Source organism: Martes martes (assembly GCF_963455335.1).
Source record: "Martes martes genome assembly, chromosome: 10".
NCBI classification, from domain to species: Eukaryota; Metazoa; Chordata; class Mammalia; order Carnivora; family Mustelidae; genus Martes; species Martes martes.
This window is the reverse complement of record NC_137898.1, coordinates 60170611-60192835: the sequence shown is the minus strand read 5'-3', so window position 1 is coordinate 60192835 and position 22225 is coordinate 60170611. Positions and strand designations below refer to the sequence as shown.

Genomic DNA, 22225 nt, shown 5'->3' with positions numbered 1-22225 from the left:
AAAACAAAAAGAGCAAAACTCTCTCCAGTAAAGATCTGGAAGGATACATCACAACAGTACTGGCTCCCCCTACAGGAGGGGCCTGGGACTGATGGTAATAGTCAAAGACCTATTTAGCTTTTTATGTATTATTAGGTTTTATTTTTTAAAAGATTTTATTTATTTATTTGATGGAGACACAGCAAGAGAGGGAATACAAGCAGGGAAAGTGCGAAAGGGAGAAGCAGGTTTCCTGTTGAGCAGGGGACCCAACGTGGGGCTCAATTGGAGGACTCTGGGATCATGACCTGATCCGAAGGCAGACACTTAATGGCTGAGCCACCGAGGCGCCCCTGTATTATTAGTATTTTTTTTAAGTATGAAAATGTATGAATATAGTTCAAAATTAATAATAATATTTAAAATACAAATAAAGAGGGGAAGCAGGGTGGCTCAGTTGTTTAAGCTCTTCATCTCAGCTCGAGTCTTGATCTCAGGGTGGTGAGTTCAAGCCCTGCATTGGGCTCCATGCTGGGTTTGAAGCCTACTGAAAAAAATAAAATAAAATAAGATACAAATAGGGGCACCTGGGTGGCTCAGTCGTTAAGCGTCTGCCTTCGGCTCAGGTCATGATGATCCCAGGGTCCTGGGATCGGGCCCCGAATTGGGCTCCCTGCTCAGTGGGGAGCTTGCTTCTCCCTCTCCTGCTCCCTCTGCTTGTATTCCCTTTCTCGCTGTGTCTCTATCAAATAAATAAATAAAATCTTTTTAAAAAATGATACAAGTAAAGAACAATTAATGGTCAACTATCTGACACTGCTTTTTAAGAGCCGTAGAAATTGAAAGTCAGGAAGACTATGTAACAAATAGAATTGGAGTTGGGCCTTGAAGGATAAATGAGATAGAAATAGATGATGAATATGGGGAGAGAAAATTTAAGGTGGGAGAAATAGAAAAATAAAATGGAAAATGAAACTGATCAGGGAAATGAAACTGAATGGGCAGTGTGCAAGAGAATAGTGAAGTTTTTTTTTATATTAGCTCAAGTATAGTGTATGGAGTGCTGTGGCAGTGAAGATTACATAAAGGAGGGGCTCCTGGGTGTCATCTGCATTTGGCCCAGGGCTAGATCCCAGGGTGGGGCTCTCTGCTCAGTGGAGAGTCTGCTTCTCTCTCTCCCAGTGACCGTCCTCTTGCTCCTGACCTTATTGGCGGTGCTCGCTCTCTCAAAGGAATAAATTTTTTTAAAAAATCTAAAAAAAAATTAGGTAAAGGAAAAAGGAAATCTCTTGTTTATTGAGTGATCATGTGCCAGATATGTTAATAGATGCTTTCATGTAAAAAAAAAAAAAAAGAAAAAAACAACTCTTAATCTTTCAAGGATTGTTTGAGGTAGTTATTCCCATTTTTTTTTAACCCTGTATACAAACTTGGATTCAGAGAAATGGAGAGAGTATTTCAATCTGAAAAGATTTTGATCTCTGGCCTTTGGAATCTAATTCCTAACCTTTATATTCGATATAAATGGAACTGGACTCTAGCGTTGGTTCTTGACTGATTAGTCTGGCAGTATTAATTAGGATGAGATGGGTTGGAGATGTGGAGGGTAGCCTGGAGACTCTTCTAGAATTATGGATAACAGAATTTTACATTAGGATGATTATAGAGCCTTCCAATGAATTAAAGAAGTAATGAGCCTTTTTAACAAATTGACCTCTCCTTTTTAAAAACACAGAATGAGGGGTGCCTGGGTGGCTCAGTGGGTTAAAGCCTCTGCCTTTGGCTCAGGTTATGATCCCAGGGTCCTGGGATGGAGCCCCGCATCGCATCGGGCTCTCTGCTCAGCAGGGAGCCTACTTCCCCCTCTCTCTGCCTACTTGTGATCTCTCCTTCTCTGTCAAATAAATAAACAAAATCTTAAAAAAAAAAAAAGAAAAGAAAACAGAATGATAAGCATCTCCTATTTTGTTACAATATTTTGCTAAATTTGAATCCGATCTCCTTTTTAAAGAAATAAATTACAGGTTCAGTTTAAATTCCCATATCCACTTAACTGATCCCATTTTCCTCCCTTCTGTATTTCTCCGAAGTAAACAAGGCATATCTAAGAATACTAGAGTTTTGTCTAAATTTCCTGTTTGGTTGAAAATAGCTTTGTTTTTCATTTAATTCAAAGTCAAGATAACCTTGGAAGCTGAACAGCTTGGTCAAACACTTGGTCAAAACTATTTTAGTGCCTGAAAACACTCAAATCCCAAAATTGAAGTATTGTGTTTTTTATAATATGTAAATACTTAATATATAATTTTTTAAAAGATTTTATTTATTTATTTGACAGAGATCACAAGTAGGAGAGGCAGGCAGAGGAGAGAGAGGAGGAAGCAGGCTCCCTGCTGAGCAGAGAGCCCGATGCAGGGGTGGATCCCAGGACCCTGAGATCAAGATCTGAGCCAAAGGCAGAGGCTTAACCCACTGAGCCACCCAGGTGCCCCCCCCCCCCCCCCCCCGCCTTTTGATAATACTCTCATCAGGTCCTCGATATTCTTATCACTAGAGTTTTACAAATGAGGAAACTAAAGAACAGAGAGGTTCAGGTACTTGTCCAAGATCACGCAGCTAGTTAATGGTGGCTGTGGGATCAGAACCCGGGCAGATGGGCTCTATTCACCCAAGCCCGGTGATAGTGGTTAAACTCTTGCTGGAGCTGAAGAGATAGGGGGAGACTGGAGTGGAGTTTAAGCATAACAAACTGTGTGTGTGTGTGGCTTTGTTACATGCCAAGCACTGTTCTGAGCACTTTTTTTTTTTTTTTAAGATTTTATTTGAGAGAGAGAGAGAGTGGAAATGGAGAGGGGAGGAGAAGAGGGAGAAGCAGGCTCCCCGCTGACAGGGAGCCTGACGTGGGGCTGGAGCCCAGGACACTGGGATCATGACCTGAGCCGAAGGCAGAGCATTTAACACACTGAGCCACCCAGGCGCCCCTATAACTTTTGAAAATGTGGATACTGTTAACTTTTGCCTAAATAGTACCAGAAGCTATAGTTCCTTAACAAAATGCAAGTCAACAATAAAATAACATCAAATACAGCCTAAGATGTTCATTAGGTAGAAATGTCATATTTTACAAAGATAGTAAGTTTCATTTGTGGTTTCTGTAAAATTAGATTCATACTTACATAGAATTATGATTTAAATATCCCAAACATCAAGGAACTTTTACATAATTATCAGGAAAAACTTAAAAGTAAGAGTGTTGATTTTCTACTACAGTGCATCTCACACCCATGACTTTATTTTTGTAATTTGCATATCTTTAAAAAAAAAACCAACAACTCTGCTTCATAAAGAGAATTCAGGTTATCTTTCAAGTTTTGTATTTTTAACATTAAATTATATTTTTCAAGTGTTTTATAAAGATAATTGAAAAAACCCACCTAATATTGTTTGTTATTAATTCATACTTTATAATGTAAAACACTGTGCTTCTGGGTTTATGCATATTTCCTCTACTTCAACCTCAGCTTTAGGGCTTTTCTATATACTTTTTTTTAAGTCAGGCTTATTGAGGTATAATTTACATTTACATAATGGACAGTAAATTTCATTCTTTTTTTTTTTAAGATTTTATTTATTTATTCGAGAGAGAGGCAATGAGAGAGAGCATGAGCGAGGAGAAGGTCAGAGGGAGAAGCAGACTCCCCATGGAGCTGGGAGCCCGATGCTGGACTCGATCCCAGGACTCCAGGATCATGACCCGAGCCGAAGGCAGTCGTCCAACCAACTGAGCCACCCAGGTGTCCCAGTAAATTTCATCTTTTAAGTGCTCCATTTAATGAATTTTGAAAAGTGTATACAATTGAATAACCAACATCACAAAGAGCATTTGCATCACTGCAGAAAGTTCCCTCCTGCCCCTTTTGTAGTGAAATCCCCTTGCTCCAACCCCTATCAATCACTGATCTAATTTTGTCCTGTAGTTTTTGTTAACTGAGATATAATTCACGTAATGTGAAATAAAATTTATCACTTTAAAATGAATGATTTAGTGGGTTTTAGTATATTCAAAAGGTTGTACAATTGTCACCACTATCTAATTCCCAAACATTGTAATCATCCCAGAAAGAAACCCCATACCCATTAGTAGTCACTCCCTGTTCCTCCTCCCCCACCCCAGCTCCTGACAACCACTCATCTGTCTAAATTTGCCTATTCTAGACCTTTCACATAAATGGAAGCATACTATTGTTGTATGTGACTTTTGTGTCTACCTTCTTTCACTTAGTATATTTTTAAAGTTCATCTATATTGTAGCATGAATCAATACTTATTACAGTGAATTGTCTATATATCTTCTTTAGTGAATCCTTTGCCTGTTTTTTTATTTTTTTAAGATTTTATTTATTTGAGAGAGAGTAAGAGAGAGCATGAGCAGGGGTGCTACCAAGGGGCAGAAGGAGAGGGAGAAGCAGACTCCACACTGAGGAGAGATCTTGACTCTGGGTTTATTCCAGGGGCTTGATCCCAGGACCCCAAGTTCGTGACCTGGTGGAAGTCAGATACGCAACCGACAGAGCCACTCAGGCATCCCTCCTTTGCCCCTTTTTAAAATGGGTTGTCTTTTTATTGTTGAGTTGTAATAGTTCTTTATTGTTCCTATAGTTTGCCTTTACAGAAATCATGCAATATGTAGACTTTTCATGTCTAGCTTCTTTCACTTAACGTAATGCTTGTGAGATTTATCCATTTTGTTGTCTATTTCAGCAGTTTATTCCTTTTTATTGCTAAATGTTATTCCATTTTATGGATGTACAACAATTTTTTTATTCATTCACCTGTTGATGGACAGCAGGTTTCAACTGTTGAGAATAAATCTATTATTAAAATTCATTTACAGAAAAAAAATTCATTTACAGGTCTTTGTGTGAACATGTTTCAAACATTTCTCTTGGGTAGATGCCTCATGGAATTACTATTAAAAGTTTACTGAGAAATTTAAAAATAATTATTGGCTGTTGAATTTTTCAAATGCTTTCTCTGCATCTACTGAGGTGATTTTTCTAATTTTTTTAAAATTAAGACTTTATTTTTTATTTTTTTAAGAAGATTATTTATTTATTTGACAGACAGAGATCACAAGTAGGCAGAGAGGCAGGCAGAGAGAGAGGAAGGGAAGCAGGCTCCTGGCTGAGCAGCGAGCCCGATTCGGGGCTCAATGCGGGGCTGGATCCCAGGACGCTGGGATCATGACCAGAGCCAAGGCAGAGGCTTTAAACCACTGAGCCTCCCAGGCGCCCCAAGACTTTATTTTTTAAGAGCAGTTTTAGTCAAGAAAAGTATGTGTCAGAATACCTAAAGAAAAACAACAAACATTTGAAATGCTTTATTTTGACTGCCTTATATGAGAACTATTTTTTGTTTAAAGCTTAATACATATTTGAATACGACTATGTTATTGAACAGTAAAAAAAAAAAGACTATGTCTATGTAATCTTCAGTATTGAAATATAATAATCAACATTTTGATCTTTCATAATAATTTTGATATATTTAGTATTATACTTAAATGGTAACAATATATTATATTTGGAATTGTATTTTCTGCTTTTTGAGTAGTTAGAATCTTTATTTCCTGGATACGATTTTTATATTCATTAACTGGTATTTCTCAAATTTTATTAAGCCAATTCTTATTAATGACATCTCATTTTATATGACAAGAATAGTCATTCAAATTTATCTAAGCCAATTTAATTTATGCTAATTTCTATACTTTTTTAAAATGAGAAATTATTTTACTTATATCTGGAATCTAAAACACAAAACAAATGAACAAACAAAAAACAGAAACAGACTCATAAATACAGAGAACAAACTGGTGGTCCCCAGAGGGGGGAGGGGCGGGGGCATATGCAGAATACGCAATAGGGACTGAGAAATACAAACTTCTAGTTATAAAATAAAGTTCTTAATAAATATCTTTATAAAATATCTTTATAAAATAAAGTTCTTCTAGTTTATAAAATAAACAAGTCATGGAGATGAGGAGTATAGGACAGGGAATATAGTCAATAATATTGTATTGTATTAACATACGGTGACAGATGGTATAACTACATTTATCATGGTGAGCATTGTGTAATCTATTGAATTATCAAATCACTATTTTATACTTAAAACAATATAATGTATGTCAGTTATACTTCTGTATGAAAAAAAATTTTAAAGATGGAAAAATAAAATTTAGAATTACATAAGGACCCTTAAATGGGAAAAAATTATTGATTAGCAAGAGTATATTTTGGGCTCAATAAGGAAGCAGCTGGTTGGGAAAACATGTTCTACTCCAGGTCTCTAGATTTGGATCTTCAAACTGGCTGACCCTCAGAAGTAAATGTCAGTTGTGTTTACCCTTTGGATTTTCAGACTGCAGTTTCCTATTTTAACTTCTATTTAGAAATAAACTTAAATATTTTTTCTCTGTAGTTTTATAAAATGGGTATTTATTGTTTAGGCAGCAGCCTCTGTCAGTAAAATTTTAAAATGTTATTTGTAGCTTTGCAATTTTAGATATATTTGAGCCACTAAAAAGTCAATTTTGTATATTGCCTCATCTTTTTTTTTCTTTTACTTTATTACTTGTTTCAGGGGTACAGGTCTGTGATTCATCCATCTTACACAAGTCACAGCGCTCCCCAAAGCACATACCCTCCCCAGTGTCCGTTGCCTCATCTTTATACATATAACAATATTAGGGTTTGAATTGTGAATATATATTATGTTTTTTTAGATCTGTTCTAATCTTCTAAACAATGAAGGTCACATTTTAAATTATTTTTTTGCTGTTAGGTTTAGTACTAGAATATTAATAGAGTAGATTCAAGCTGTATAAAAATTATACAAATATTAGGTTTGTAAAAGAAGTAGGAACCAAGATTTATAGGTGAATTCCTCATTGACAAACTTGATTTGTTCTATATAATGATGATTAATTACTTTTACATCCTTTTATATGTATTTACATTTATTATACATAAATAATACAGAAACCCTCTAATTACGTACAGAATAGGTTCAGAAAAGCTTGGGTGAGTAAAAAAAAATCCTTCATAAGTGAGTACTAATACTTTCATTTCATGGCAGGCAGGGTTGGAGTGACTTTGGTCTGGTATATAGCTTTATTCACATCTATGAGAGTTTGTAAGAAGTTTGTTAGAAGAGGTACTTCTGTGTGTGTGTGTGTGTGTATGTATATATATGTGTATATATATATACACACACATATATATATAGTGCTGCTTTTGTGTGTGTGTGTATGGAAATCGGTTCTTTCATGTTTTCTTTGAATTTGGGCCTTATGAACTACGCTATGGAAAACAGAACTCCACAGAGTTTTATGTAAGAAGACACTTTCTTTTCTTCATTTCAGCCATATAAAGTTGCAGCAATCCATAGGATTAGAACCTAAAGGAAAATTTTGGGTAAACAGGTAAAATTTGAAAATAATGCATGGCTTTAATTCTGTACTCTTTAGCTTACTGATTTCCTACTAAACAATCAGCTTTACTCCTGATGAAGTATAGAAAATGCTAGCAGTCACTAAAATCTTTTTGGATTTTCTTCAGGATTACTTTTTTGGGGTACTAAAATTATTAGGATTCTAAAATATAGTGGTTAAGAGCAAATTTAGTTCATATTGAATGCATTTACTTTCTAAATAATTAATTTTCATTTTATATGTAGATCAACAAGTGCATTATCAAAAAGTATGTACATCATATAACTTCTCCACAGACTTACAGTATAATTTTAGAGATGCTTTCTTTACGGTTGACACCAGTTGAATCATTTTTTTCTCTTTTGGCTGATTAGTCTGTTCCTACTCTCAAGTAATGAGTGCATTATAAATAAGGGAGCACATTTATTAAGCAAACAATAATTTATATTTGAGGAAGATCCAATGTATGTTTTATTAATAGCCCTCTGTGGGTGCTGTTCTAAAAAGAACAATTTGTGAGGTAAAACGTAGACACACAAGTAGTTTTCCCTCAGTGATCATAGATACTTACCTAGTTTTTACCATAAAATAAGTAAGACATCCATAAAATATCCAAACAGTACCAAGGCTATGCAATAAAAATAAGTCACTTACCTACCTTAGACCTCACTCCTGGTTTCCCCATCAGAGATAATCACTATTTCTAGTTTCTTACATTTGCATGGAGTATTTCTGGAATGATATATACATATCATGATATATACACATACCTTTTTTTACACAGATTAAAACACTTTATACACGCTTCTGCTTTTTACTTAATACATCTGACTTCTCTGTGGAAATAGTATTTAAAAATAATTTGTAGTTCTTTAGAACCTTCATATATGATAGCTTACAAAAATCATAGTCATTTGAAGATTTTAACAACAAAATACAAAAAAAAAAGCCAACCAAAAAATATAAATTTATCTGAATGGAAAATATAAAATGGCTACATAGATAGCCCTTTAGGTGTATTTTAAAACATGTGAGACATCAGTATCTAATTTAAAATTGTCTACCTATGAAATAGTGGAGAAACCTAAAGTAGACTTCATATGCCTGTCACTATAATTGCTTAGCACTGTTTAACATAAAAATATACTTATGTCTAATGCATTATGATTTTTAATCCATTTTTATTTTTCTCTAATTTACAGGCTCTTTCAGAACCAGGAATAATTAGGTTAGGACTGGTTGTGATGTTTATAACAGAGAATAGAATTTTTAGGCCCTACTCTAGTAGCTGTGCAGTTAAACATTAGGAAGTACTCAGTAACCTAATAGTATTCATGTCTGGTAGATCATTTTTATATAGCTGTAATTAAAAAGAATAATGTTTTACCTTATAGTTGGAGTTTATTATTATTAGAAGCATTATTAGCCTGCTCTACATAATTGTTTTGTTGTTTGTAGTGAGGTGGTATAGGATATAGAGCCAGACCAGCCTGGATTCAAATCCTATCTAGACCTCTAATATTCGCTCAGTGTTACCAGGCTCCCTCTCTAAATCTTAAGTTCTTTATTAATGCAATGATAATAATACTACTACCAGTAAAATGCTGCAGTCAACATTCTTACATGAATAAATCTTTTTGTTTGGGTGAAGATATTGCTGTGGACAGAGAAATTTACGGGACAAAATGTACATGCAGTTTAAATTTTGATAGTGGCTGCAAACTCTAAAAGGACTACCCCAATTTAAAAAATTAAGTTTATTTATTTAATTTTAGTAATCTCTGTGTCCAGTGTGGGGCTCAAACTCGACCCCAAGATCAGGAATCATATGCTCTTCTGACTAAGCCAGCCAAGTCCTCGAGGACTACCCCAATTTCAGTGTCACTAACTATGTGACACTGTCATGTACCCTCTACAGAATGCAGGTTTTTTTAGTCTTTTATTTTTGCCATTCTTATGCTTTTTTTAAAAGATTTTATTTTATTTTTTTGACAGAGAGAGGTCACAAGTAGGCAGAGGGGCAGGCAGAGAGAAAGGGGGAAGCAGGCTCCCTGCTGAGCAGAGCCCCATGTGGGGCTCCATCCCAGGAACCTGAGATCATGACCTGAGCCTAAGGCAGAGGCTTAACCCACTGAGCGACCCAGGCGCCCCCTTACGTTTGTTTTTAAGTGTTAGCCCTCTTCAAGTCTCTTTGACCTCTATCAAATCTGGTGGTATCTTAGACATTAGAATAATAAATAGTTTCCCAGGTAATCTTATTGTTTAGATTCTTATCTTAATAGCTGTTCCTATTTTGGGGCATCAGGGTGGCTCAGTTGGTTAAGTGTCTGCCTTACACTCAGGTCATGGTCTCAGGGTCCTCTGCCTCTTCCTGGCATGTACACATGGCACGCTCTCTTTCTCTCTCTCAAATAAATAAAATCTTGAAAAAAAAAAGCTATTCAGGGACACCTGGGTGGCTCAGTTGGTTAAGCCGCTGCCTTCGACTCAGGTCGTGATCCCAGGGCCCTGGGATCGAGTCCCGCATCGTGCTCCTTGCTTGGCAGGGAGCCTGCTTCTCTCACTGCCTCTGCCTGCCTCTCTGCCTGCTTGTGTGTACTCTCTCTCTCTCTCTCTCTCTGGCAAATAAATAAAATCTTAAAAAAAAAATAGCTATTCATATTCTTTTTTTTTTTTTTAAGATTTTATTTATTTATTTGACAGAGATTACAAGTAGGCAGAGAGGCAGGCAGAGAGAGAGGAGGAAGCAGGCCTCCCGCCGAGCAGAGAGCCCGATGCGGGGCTCGATCCCAGGACCCTGGGACCATGACCCGAGCCGAAGGCAGAGGCTTAACCCACTGAGCCACCCAGGTGCCCCAGCTATTCATATTCTTATATAGCCTGTGTATTTGCTAGTGTGTGCCATTTATAAAATGGAGATTCCTTGAGTTAAGGTTTTATGTGAGAGAGAGATATATATACATATTTTTTAAAAAGATTTTATTTATTTATTTGACAGAGAGAGAGAGAGATCACAAGTAGGCAGGGAAGCAGGCAGGGGGGGGGAAGCAGGCTCCCCGCTGAGTAGTGAGCCCCATGCGAGGCTCAATCCCAGGACCCTGAGACCATGACCTGAGCCGAAGGCAGAGGCTTAACCCACTGAGCCTCACAGGTGCCCCAATATATTTTTATTTTACAGGCTATTTTTAGCAGATTACAATTTCAGTTAATCAGAATTTCCATTAGTTTGTGGCATGTACTCTGGTTACTTTAATTCCACTATAACCAGAAAACCTTTCTGTTCATTTATTTATTTATTTATTTTTAAAACATTTTATTTATTCATTTGACAGACAGAGATCACAAGTAGGCAGAGAGGCAGGCAGAGAGAGAGAGGAAGGGAAGCAGGCTCCCTGCTGAGCAGAGAGCCCAGTGCGGGGCTAGATCCCAGGACCCTGAGATCATGACCTGAGCTGAAGGCAGAGGCTTTAACCCACTGAGCCACCCAGGTGCCCCTTTCTGTTTAAATATATATTAATATGTTTTTATTTCTGTGCAAGTACAAATATACTCTCATATTTAGCACCTTGTAGGTGCCTTGGTTTATCATTCGGAATATTCATTATTGTATAGGCTATAGATGTAGAAGATCTAAGCTGTTAGTATGGACTAAATCTATACTACACAAAATATGGAAGGGAGAAGTTGTGGTTCACTTTATTTTCATAATATCTGACTCTTAAAAAGAAAATACTGGAAAATCCCATTCAAATTTTATTCCAATTTTTTATTGCATTTCTATTTGAAGTTAATTGTTTGTGAAGTACTGTTTCAGTCAGGGGCATCCTTGAGCTTTATGAAAATAAGGTAAAAGATGTGATAATGAAACACAGAATTCTAAAATGTAGATGTTGGTGTGTCCTGCTCAGCAAGCCAAGTTTGGACTGGATTTTCATTCTCATTCTTATCTAAGTCCACATGTAATATCTAAGACCATTTTATGGTCATCTTTACTGTAGATACATTGAGTGGTTTTCTGTGACTTTAAAGAGCAGGAACACTTATCTGGTCACTTTGAATCACAGAGATTTGGGAAGTAGTTGGTCAGTGTCTGTTGATGGCTTTTACCCAATAGCTTCCACATTTCTTTTAACACTTAATAGAGACTCTAATTAATGTTATTTTTTTATTTTTTTATTTTTTTTAAGATTTTATTTATTTATTTGACAGAGAGAGATCACAAGTAGGCAGAGAGGCAGGCAGAGAGAGTGAGAGGGAAGCAGGCTCCCTGCTGAGCAGAGAGCCCGATGTGGGACTCGATCCCAGGACCCTGAGATCATGACCCGAGCCGAAGGCAGCGGCCTAACCCACTGAGCCACCCAGGCGCCCCTAATGTTATTTTTTGACTAAGAAGCTTATTTTGGATTCATAGCTCTTAAGTTTATCAATTTGTTAAAAAAACTCTTGAATAGTAGTACAAAAAAATGCTGTGATAATTAGAGATATGTAAATGGACTCGAGTAAGGGCCTGGCTCCTTGGGGGACTCTGTAAAGGGCCAGGTATTGTTTTATTATACATACTAATATTGATCATTAGCACTGTGGAATCTATAGTGTGTCTAGAACCTTGTGATATACACATTAACACTTCCCGGCTCCTCAGAAGGGCTTCATATTAGGACCCTGCTTGTGATCCTGATTACGTCTTAATACCTTTTTTATAGAATCCCAAAACAAAAGAGCAGATTGAAAATCTGTTACGGAATGGGATGAACAAGGAGCTGCGGGATCGTCTTTGTTGCCGAATGACTTTTGGGACTGCAGGACTTCGTTCTACTATGGGGGCAGGATTTTGCTATATTAATGACCTTACAGTAATACAGTCAACACAGGTAAGAATTACAAAGTACTATATGTATACTTTTTAATCATACTATTTTTTGGCTTTCTAAATTAGGTTGTGCCTTTCTAAAAACAAAAACTTTATATCTAGGAAGGTACTTTTTTCAGTAAAAAATGTGGAATAAATCCTGATCTTTGGTCTTACATAAGATTTATTTTAGAAGGCATTTGTGTATCTTCAAGGTTATAGACTAACTTTCTGATTAAGAGTTCTTTTGGTGACCATATTCAAACTCTTGACATTGTTAATTTGCATTTGAAATCAGGAAATGGATATTGACATTTCCAACTGATAGAAAGAAACAAACTTAGAAAAAAGAGAGTTACTTATTTTGGCATATGGCCATTGATAAAGATTAACCAGAGTATTTGGAAAATGTAGTTGAAAATATTTCCCTTTAACATGGTTTTCCATATCCATGAGAGTTCTTTAAGAGTGTCCATATCCATGAGAGGTTTTTTAAATTTAAATTCAATTAGTCAACATATAGTACGTCCTTAGTTTCAGATGTAGAGTTCAGTAATTCATCAGTTGTGTATAACACCCAGTGCTTATCACATCACATGTCCTTCTTAATGCCCATCACCCAATTACCCTACCCCTCCGCCCACCGCTCCCCCAGCAACCCCCAATTTGTTTCTTATAGTCCATGAGAGTTCCTTAAAACAGCTTATGATATGATACAATTTATTTCTCCCCATTTTTATGCAATATAGAAACAGATTACTTTCTTTTTCTAGTGAATCATTCCTACTGCTTCAAGGAATTGTATACTTTTGAGGCTCAAATGCATTTAGCATATACTAAAAATAGTTCTGGACTAGAGGATTGCTCAGTAGATATAAAGATATAATTCTTATCAATAGCGCCAACAGTAAATCATCCTTAGCTTTGTTCTGAGGGAATTCTCTAAAGGCAAAGGCTAATGCAGGGGATGGGGAAGAACAGACGACAAGATGACTAAATAGGAAGGATACGTGCCACTTCTGCACCCGTCTCCTTTCTTTCCCTCATCTAGAGATGTGTTAGCTCACTCTTTTTAATAAATTTATTTCCTTATAGGCTTTTAATAAAGGAAGATTCCTTGACTTTACAAAAAGGATTGGGGGAGGTGTTTCAAAATCATTTTCTATGGAAATGTAAATTGACACTAGAGTTGAGATTCCATTATGTGAAGTGGAAAAGCCTAATGGAATCTGATTCTTTTTTTTTTTTTTTTAAAGATTTTATTTATTTATTTGACAGACAGAGATCACAAGTAGGCAGAGAGGCAGGCAGAGAGAGAGGGGGAAGCAGGCTCCTGGCTGAGCAGAAAGCGGGACACGGGGCTCCATCCCAGGACCTGGAATCATGACTCGAGCTGAAGGCAGAGGCTCCAACCCACTGAGCCACCCATGGCGCCCCATGGAATCTGATTCTTAAGCCCTAGCCCTTTTCAGAATCTAGGTTTATGGGGATAAGTGAAGGTAGATTTTTAAACCAGAGAATAGTAGGAAGTTCTGTGAGATTTGAGGATAGCATCATCTTTAGAAATAAATAAATTGGTGAAACTAACCAGTGTGGGTTATAGTAAGCATGCGTGCACGCACACATCCACAGACTCACACCCACAGTCACAGGGAGTGTAACCAGAACGCAGGGGTGCAAGAGCACCAGACTCTGGAGATCCTAAGCAGCCCAGGTTCGGCCACTTGCTGCTGACAAAATCCAAAAGCAGAGAAACAGAGTGGTGGTGAAACAAGAAAGGAATTTCGGTGTGGCCAACACCAGGAAGATAGTGGACTTAACATCTCAAAGACTGTCTCCAAAGGGCTGAAAAAACTTCTACGTTTATATAAGGAAAGTGTAGGACAAAAGTAGTGGGTATGTGCAGGTGGGCAGTAAAGGTCAGGTCGATCATTGTCTTGGGGTCACTCATGCAGGGTCTTGCTGACATTATTGGAGGGGTAGGTAGTTTTGGTTCCCATCACAAGATGCTTTGCCAGCGGGGGTTTTTGCCTGATTTAAGAGATTAGCTGGAGAGAAGACCTTAATCAAATACAAAGTATAGACTAAGGCCAAAAGGGAGGTGGTTGAGGTTCTCTTTCAGGAGTAGGTTGGAAAGAATAATTATATTTGAAAGAGGGGTCCAGAAGTCACTGGGGCCTCATGGTGCTGCCACATACTGTCTTAGCTGTGCCTGCCATATAGTAGCCTTCAGTAAATTTAGATGAATTTAGGCCTTGGGCAAGTCATTGAGTGGAGCTTCAGTCTTATTCTGTCTGCTCTTTTCTTTGAAAAGATGTTGAAGGACAGACAAAAATAGGAAAGGTATCTTCATTTTTTCTTTTTGAGGTTGTAAGGATTAAATGTGCCAACATCTGTGAAGGTGGTTTTAAAGGACTATACAATATGAAGTGTTATTTTTAGAGATGAAAGCATTTATTAAAGTTAGCAAATCATTCATAGGACACTTAAATGGTTCTAATTTATTGTTGTGATGTTTTCAGTATTAAATACTTTCATTTCTTTTTTTATTGCCATTGGCTGCAAATTTTCCTAGTTTATGAAATTTTCTTTCTGTGAGATTTTAGAACTAAGGAATTACAAATGGGATCAGCCATCTTAAGAAATGTTCTAATGAAAAAAAAAAAAAAAAGGAAAAAAGAAATGTTCTAATGGGGCACCTGGGTGGCTGAGTTGATAGAACGTGCACACTTGATGTTGGGGTTGGGAGTTTGAGCCCCATGTTGGGTATAGAGGTTACTTAAAATTAATGAAAGAAAGGAAGAGAGGGAGGGAGGAAGGAAGGAGGAAAGGAAAGGCAGAAAGAAAAGAAAAGAAAGAAGGAAAAAGAGAAAGAGGAAGGAAGGAAGGGGAAGGGGTAAGGGAAGGAAAGGAAAGGAAGGAAGAAAGGAAGAAAGAAAGAAAGAAATGTTCTAATGAAGGTTTATGTTGCTGATTTAAAATGTTTGTGTCATAAATAGGTCAAATCTTTTGTTTGGCTTCAGTCTTGAGATTTAGCAGGGCCTAAAATGGTCAAAATTCTGTTGTCTACAGCCATAAGGCAAGAAACAATTTCTTTTGGTTCTTCTAACAATTTTTTTTTTTTGTACCATACTGACTCTCTTGTCCCTTCTTTTTTCCCTAATGTTTTATGTATCGTATTGGCTTTCATAGTTACTTAATTGATATTTCTGTGGTATTAAATGTACCTGACACTTGAGGGAATAAATGTTTGTCCTCTCAGATTTGAGGATTGAACAGTATTGTTCCCACACTGCTAAACATGAGCATAAAGGTGGAAGCCAGTTCCCTGTGAGCCAATAAACTGCACACAACACATAAAAATAATGGATTTTAAATGGTGGAAAATGCAGGTATTAGTCAGGAACTAATCTTTTGTGTTTATCTGCTTCAGGGAATGTACAAATACCTTGAAAGATGTTTCTCAGACTTCAAGCAGAGAGGCTTTGTTGTTGGGTATGACACCCGGGGTCAAGTAACTAGCAGCTGCAGCAGCCAGAGGTACAGTGTGAATTGTTTCAGAGACCAAGTTGGACTGGAATAAAACCTTAAAAACAATTAGTGGTAGGATTTCTGAAACAGGAAACTGTCAACTAGAAATGTGATCACATGCTGATGTTTATTTTAGAGCTGAAATGGAAGCATGTTAAAGCTTCTATTATAACCTTTCGCTCTTACAGGCAGAATTAAAATTTTAAATATTTAGAGTTAGTATTTAGAATGACATCATAGTTTATGTTATGATTTTAATATTTTGGCACAAGTATCAGGTAGGAGTGATTGTATAACTTGTATTCTCTCATTGTACTCACATTTAATTAGTTTTAAGGCATTTTCACACATAGATAATCAGGAGATAGCCATATTTTTTTTCAGGGTTTAATTATTTTTGTTTCTTGAATTCTCTTAATTCACTCTCCTCCATTCTTTTTGCCTTTTGCGGGTTTTATTTCTTGGTAAAGAAAGATGAATGAGGAAAAAGAAAGAAATTAAAATATCAGTTCTATTTCTTATTAAGTTCCTTTTCAAAAAATCTTGTTTAACATTTTTAAGTTGGGACATGAAGCCTAAATAACCAGTGATTGTAAGAATTTGTTGTATTAGGCTACTACATACTCAGAATAATTACAATATGAAACTTTTATTTTGTGGAGGGTTGGGTTTTAAAATGTGTGGTAAGCTAAGGACTAAGTGAAATCTCTATTTTTGTTTTTAGACTTGCTAAACTCACTGCTGCAGTCTTACTAGCCAAAGATGTTCCTGTGTACCTTTTTTCAAGATATGTTCCTACACCTTTTGTAGTAAGTGTGTCATGTTATTGATTGTACACTTTGTTGTTCCTAAAAAGATTTTTTAATTCAACTGGGATTCAAATCTTTGTCATGCTTATAGTTCTATATTAAGTGATATGAAAGACGAAAGGGAGGAAAACAAATTTTGCTCTGAGTTTATTTTCACTGAACAAGCGTGTGTTGACCCACCAAAGAATTTGATCTATAACAAGATGAGAAGTCCACAGTCATGGTCTGATATTTTAATACTCTTCTTCCAGAAACTGGCTTATCAGGCAGATTAAAATGGCTGAGGAGAGATTTGGACACACTATTAGCATGCTTGATCTGAATGTGTGTGTGTGTGTGTGTGTGTGTGTGTGTGTGTGTGTGTGTGTGTGTGTAAACACTGTATTTAGTAATGGTAGGATATTCATTTTTATCAAACAGGGTAAAAAAGGAAATTTCAGTAAATACCAGAGAACTGCTTATCAAGCCGTAGTTCTGGACCTCAATGCAATGATATCAGAGATAAGAAACTCATAAAACCCCATGTGTTTGGAATTTTTAAAACATAATTCCTGGGTTAAGGAAGATATAATAATGAAGATTGGAAACTACAGGCAGTCCTTGCTTTGCATGATATTGTAGGCCTGTAAAGATAACTATCAGCTGAAACCATGCACAGAGATCCTTAATAGTCAAAGGGAAAATTACAACTGTTCTGTGAACTTTAAAGTTTTTTGTCCAAACATTAAGAATACCCTATTCTTGGTTAAAAATGTATAAGGAAAAGAAAAAAATAGTAAAATTAATACTTATATAGTACACTGTAATTAAAACATTAAAAACATTGAGAATAAAGTGTTTTATTTCTTGGTAAAAAAAAAAAAATTATCAAGGGTATGAAGAGGACAGGGGCATCTAGCTGGCTCAGTTGGAAGAACGTGCAACTCTTGATCTTTGGGTCATGGGTTTGAGCCCCATGTTGGGCTAGATAGATAGATAGGTAAAGAAAGTATGAACAACATGTGCTTCTTATTGTATAACTTAATATGAGTGAGCATCCTTTCTATTTCTTCGTGAATTGTCACATTCTTTTATAAGTTTGGATCAGTTTCCCATAGTGTATCCGTTGTACTTTCAATGTTGTGATTTTTCTCTGAGAGTTCCTTTAATGTGAAGTTTTTTTTGCCAATATCACTTCCCCCAGGACATCTTCATCCTTTTCATCACAAGCACATTCCTCACTTCATCCATATGTTCACCTATACTAAGCTCATCTGGTTGCACATCGAGAGTCTCTTGAATGACAGCAATGTTATCATTCCCAGCTATTTTCTTCTGTAATTCCACTTATGTTTGATTTAAATTTCCCTTCCATTGTGGTCACTTTTTGTTCCTTTTCTAACCTCTAATCTTTCTTGGCCAGTTCCTTCTTTCAGTTATCCATTTTTGCAAACTATCCCATGGAGTTAAGTAGGCAACACAACTACATGCTTTGCTGTCTGTTGAGAGCTGATAACAGATGCACAGGTCACTGGCAGATTTTAACAGAGTGACATGATTGGTCACTGGTCATGACAGATCTCTTATATACATATTATTTATGGACTGGAGAGCTAGCAAGTTTACACTTGATACAGTTTCTCACAGTTAATATACCATGGTAACTGAAATTTGAATGCATTGTTGGGAAACTGTATTGTTGTTGACTGTATTGTTGGGTGTTATTTAACTAAAATATGGTATCAGAAATTCATGTGTTTTGGAACTGTGCAAAGCAAGGACTACCTGTATTTGAAACTGAGCCACAATGAAAATAGTAAATAGCAAAAATTATGGACTATAACTAAAGCCCTACTTCAAGGGAAATATATAGCGTTAATGAACATATTAGAAAAAGGGAGGATGAAAAAATAAAGAGCTTAGTATGTTATAGTCAAAACATATTAAATCTAAATAAAGTAAAAGAAAGAAAATGGTGAAGGTCTAAGGAAAAAATCAATTAAATAGAAATATTTTAAAAACAGGGTATGAATAAAAGCAGAAGTTGACTCTCTGAAGAGACTAATAAAAATAGACAAAACTTTGGCAAAGATGCTCAAGAAAAAAAAATATGACAGATTAAAAGGGAGCATAATATATATATATTAGAGATTAAGAAAAACACAGTATTCTGAACATAATGCAAATAAATGTGAAGGCTTAGATGAAATTAGCCAATTTCCTAGAATAATTGATACATCAAAACTAGTAAGAAATAGAAAACCTGAAGAGACTTATAACCATTAAAGAAATTCAACTGGTATTTTTTTTTTAATCTTCTCAAATTAAAAATGGCAGGTCCAGATAATTTTATTAGGCCAGTTTTCCCAAATATTTGAGGAATAGATAACGTCTCTAGAAACCATTCTAGTGATTCCCTGGAAATATACTGAGTCGTTCAAAGAAGTGAAAGAATCACTAAACAATTAGCTCTAATGAATGACAGAAAACAGGAAGGGTTCAGAAATCTAGACCATGTCTGTAGGATTCTGCCATTGGGTTGCCAATTCCAAGTACCATCAATTCCGGTGTGTTAGCCTTCCTCTCTCATTACAGGTAGATTTACTCTAATATGTAGGGAAGATATTTTTAGCGGTCCTCCTTGGCAATTCTCTTTGACTAGCTGCAGAAGAAACATCTTGGGGAAGGACTCTGACCAGGCTTGGGTGGTTATGAGCCAGTCTCTGAATCCTATCATCAGGGGAATAAATTACTCTGGTCAGACCTGGATCTTTTGTTCCCTATGGCCAGGAGAAGAGAAATCAGAAGTGACGGTAGAAGGGGTAGGAGGGACATCCTAGGCTGACAAATAGTAACTACTACAGAGAAAAAGGGAAATCTAACCTGGAAATTAACTTTGGGAGAGAAGATGGTGACTTGACCTGTATACGTTATAAGGGTCATGGAATATATATAAAGACCTTCAAATTGGAAGTCAGTAGACCTATGTTGTTCTACCCTTGAATCTTCTCCCTTATGATTTTATAATGTGTAAAATGTGATAGATTAGGTGATTCCTAAATTAACTCCCAAAACTAACATTTTTAAGGTTATATTCATAATTAATATTTCCAGAGTCTGGCATATAGTAAGTGTTCCTTAAATATCTGTTAAATTAAAAAAAAAAAGAAAAGAAAAGTTTATAGGGCTAAGGTAAATTAGACTAGAAGGAAAAAGCCATTCAGTCTAACAGCTAAGTGGCTACTGGTGACCTGACAGTTACATGGCTTTAGCTATATCTCGGCCAGTGTATCTGGAGTTGATTGTTGAAATCATAGGCTGTTTATGTCTTCATGCCTTCTCCTGTTACTTAATCAAGGTTATTCTTATATCAAATGTGTAAGTAGCTGGAAAGCAGAATGGAATTATGGCGTTACTGTTTTTTCAGCCATATGCAGTCCAGGAGCTCAAAGCAGTTGCAGGTGTGATGATTACTGCTTCTCACAACCGCAAAGAAGACAATGGATACAAGGTAAACCTGGGACTCCCGACATTTGCTTATTTCACAGTTCTTATTTTATCTATTTATTTATTTTTATTTTTATTTTTTAAAATAATATATGCTGAGTATATTCTCATTGCTGAGGAGCAGGCTTAGATGTTGGGGACGGGCAGATAAAAACATGAAGACCAGCCCTCAAAGGATGTGTTTCCCTAATGACCTTTATTACTTCTCAACGTGTATGACTATGAAAATCTCTTCAGTGGTCTTTTTGCTTCTAGTATCTTCCTGCCTTTGATATCCCCATCCTATCCCCAAATCCACCCCGTCTACCATTTTAGAAACGAAGTCAAAGAATGAATGAGAGTTTGCAGGAGGAGAGCGAGAGAAACTTGATCTTATTCTCCTTTCCCTCCAGTCTTCTACTGGGACATAGGATCCATGTGATGTGTCAGCTTCCATGGCAGAAAGCAGGGTGGAGAAGGGTGAAGACTGGCAAGAGAGGATACAGCACATTATTGAGCCAGCGTTTGGGGTTCCTGGGTGATGAGTACATGACCTTATATTTGTTTTTCTTCTTGTATGGGAGGTCTTCAGATACACGGAACTCTGTTTTACTGGGGAAAATAAGATTTTTCTTTTAAAGATTTTATTTATTTATTTGACAGAGATCACAAGTAGGCAGAGAGGCAGGCAGAGAGAGAAGAGGAATCAAGCTCCCCGCCGAGCAGAGAGCGGGGCTCGATCCCAGGACCCTGGGATCATGACCTGAGCTGAAGGCAGAGGCTGAACCCGCTGAGCCACCCAGGTGCCCCAGGAAAAGAAGATTTAATACTAATTCAAGATTTGGGCCCTGGCTAGCTAAATGGGTAGTGTTACCATGCACAGAGGCAAAGAAGAACCATGATTAGTTCAGTTTGGGACATACTGAGTTTGAGGTATTTGTGGGTCATCCAGGTAGCAACATCCTGTAGGCAATTGGATATATAGATCTGTTGCCTGGGGGAGAAATCTAAGCTGAAGTTACAGAGTTGGGGGCCATGATATATATTAGAACATGTAAGGGTATTTGGAAGTCTTTTACTTGGATATGTGGCCCAGAGATAGTATATAGTAAAAAACAAGCCCAAAAGAGATCCCCAGGGAATACCAACTTCAAGGGAAGGAAGAAAGAAGTGCAGAGAAAGACCAGAAGAGATTAGTGCCATCAAAACCAAAGGGAGAAGAAGAGAATTGCAAGGAAGGAGAAGTTAATTGTCAAAGAGAGCTGAGAACCCAGATCTCTCCTCTGACATCAGATGAGACTCCTAAATCCATTGGGATGTCTACGAGACATTTCAGAATTAGTGTCTCTAGAATAGAAGCCTTAATTCCCCTACAGCCTCTCACATATATGCCCCAATGTGTTCCTTTCCCATTCTTCCCCATCTCTGTAGATTGACACTACCACTCACCCAGATAAAAACCAAAAATTATTCTCGATTACTCCTTTCCCTTCACTCCTAACATTTCACTCACTAACAGGTTTTACAAATTCTACATCTAAAATGTAGTTGAAATATGTTTGCTTCTGCTCACTTCTTCTACCTCCACCGTTCTAAAGCATGGTTTTCTTCTCTCAGAGCTACAGCATCCTGGCTGGTCTCTTCCCCGCTCCCATTGTTCTCCCTAAAATCCATTTTCCATCAAGCAGCCAGATGATTTTCGAAAATATGAACAGGTCATGTTACTTCCCTGCTTAAAATTCTCCAGTGACTTCTCCTTCTCCAAATAAAATCCAAGCTCCTTACCTTGGCATTTACAGGACTGTCTCCTGCCTACCTCTCCAGCCTAATTTCATTCATTCCTCTTCTGTGCTCACTGTGTTCTAGTCACACTCCCACTTCTTCCTGTTCCTTCGTCTGCCAGTATACCAGGCCCTCTCGCATCTCTGAGCCTTTGTAAATGGTTTTGGCTCTGCTAGCATTGCTCTTGCCTTCATCTTGCAGATTTGTTTATTTTCATCCTTCAGGTTCCTGCCCAGATGTTATTTCCTTGAAGAGACCTTCCCAGGCCACCTTATCTGAAGTGGCTTCCCTCAATGACTTTCTCATCATCTTGTT

At 36.9% G+C, this 22225-nt stretch overlaps 1 protein-coding gene across 1 annotated transcript in view; it reads left to right on the top strand.

The window, feature by feature from the left end:
- PGM2L1 (phosphoglucomutase 2 like 1) overlaps positions 1–22225 on the top strand; it is a 50174-nt gene that overhangs the window by 10860 nt on the left and 17089 nt on the right. Inside the window, exons 2-5 of the mRNA XM_080815700.1 lie at positions 12178–12345; positions 15757–15863; positions 16579–16663; positions 20070–20153. Of these exons, the coding sequence (XP_080671826.1) occupies positions 12178–12345; positions 15757–15863; positions 16579–16663; positions 20070–20153 (444 nt within the window). The remainder of the gene's footprint in view (positions 1–12177; positions 12346–15756; positions 15864–16578; positions 16664–20069; positions 20154–22225) is intronic.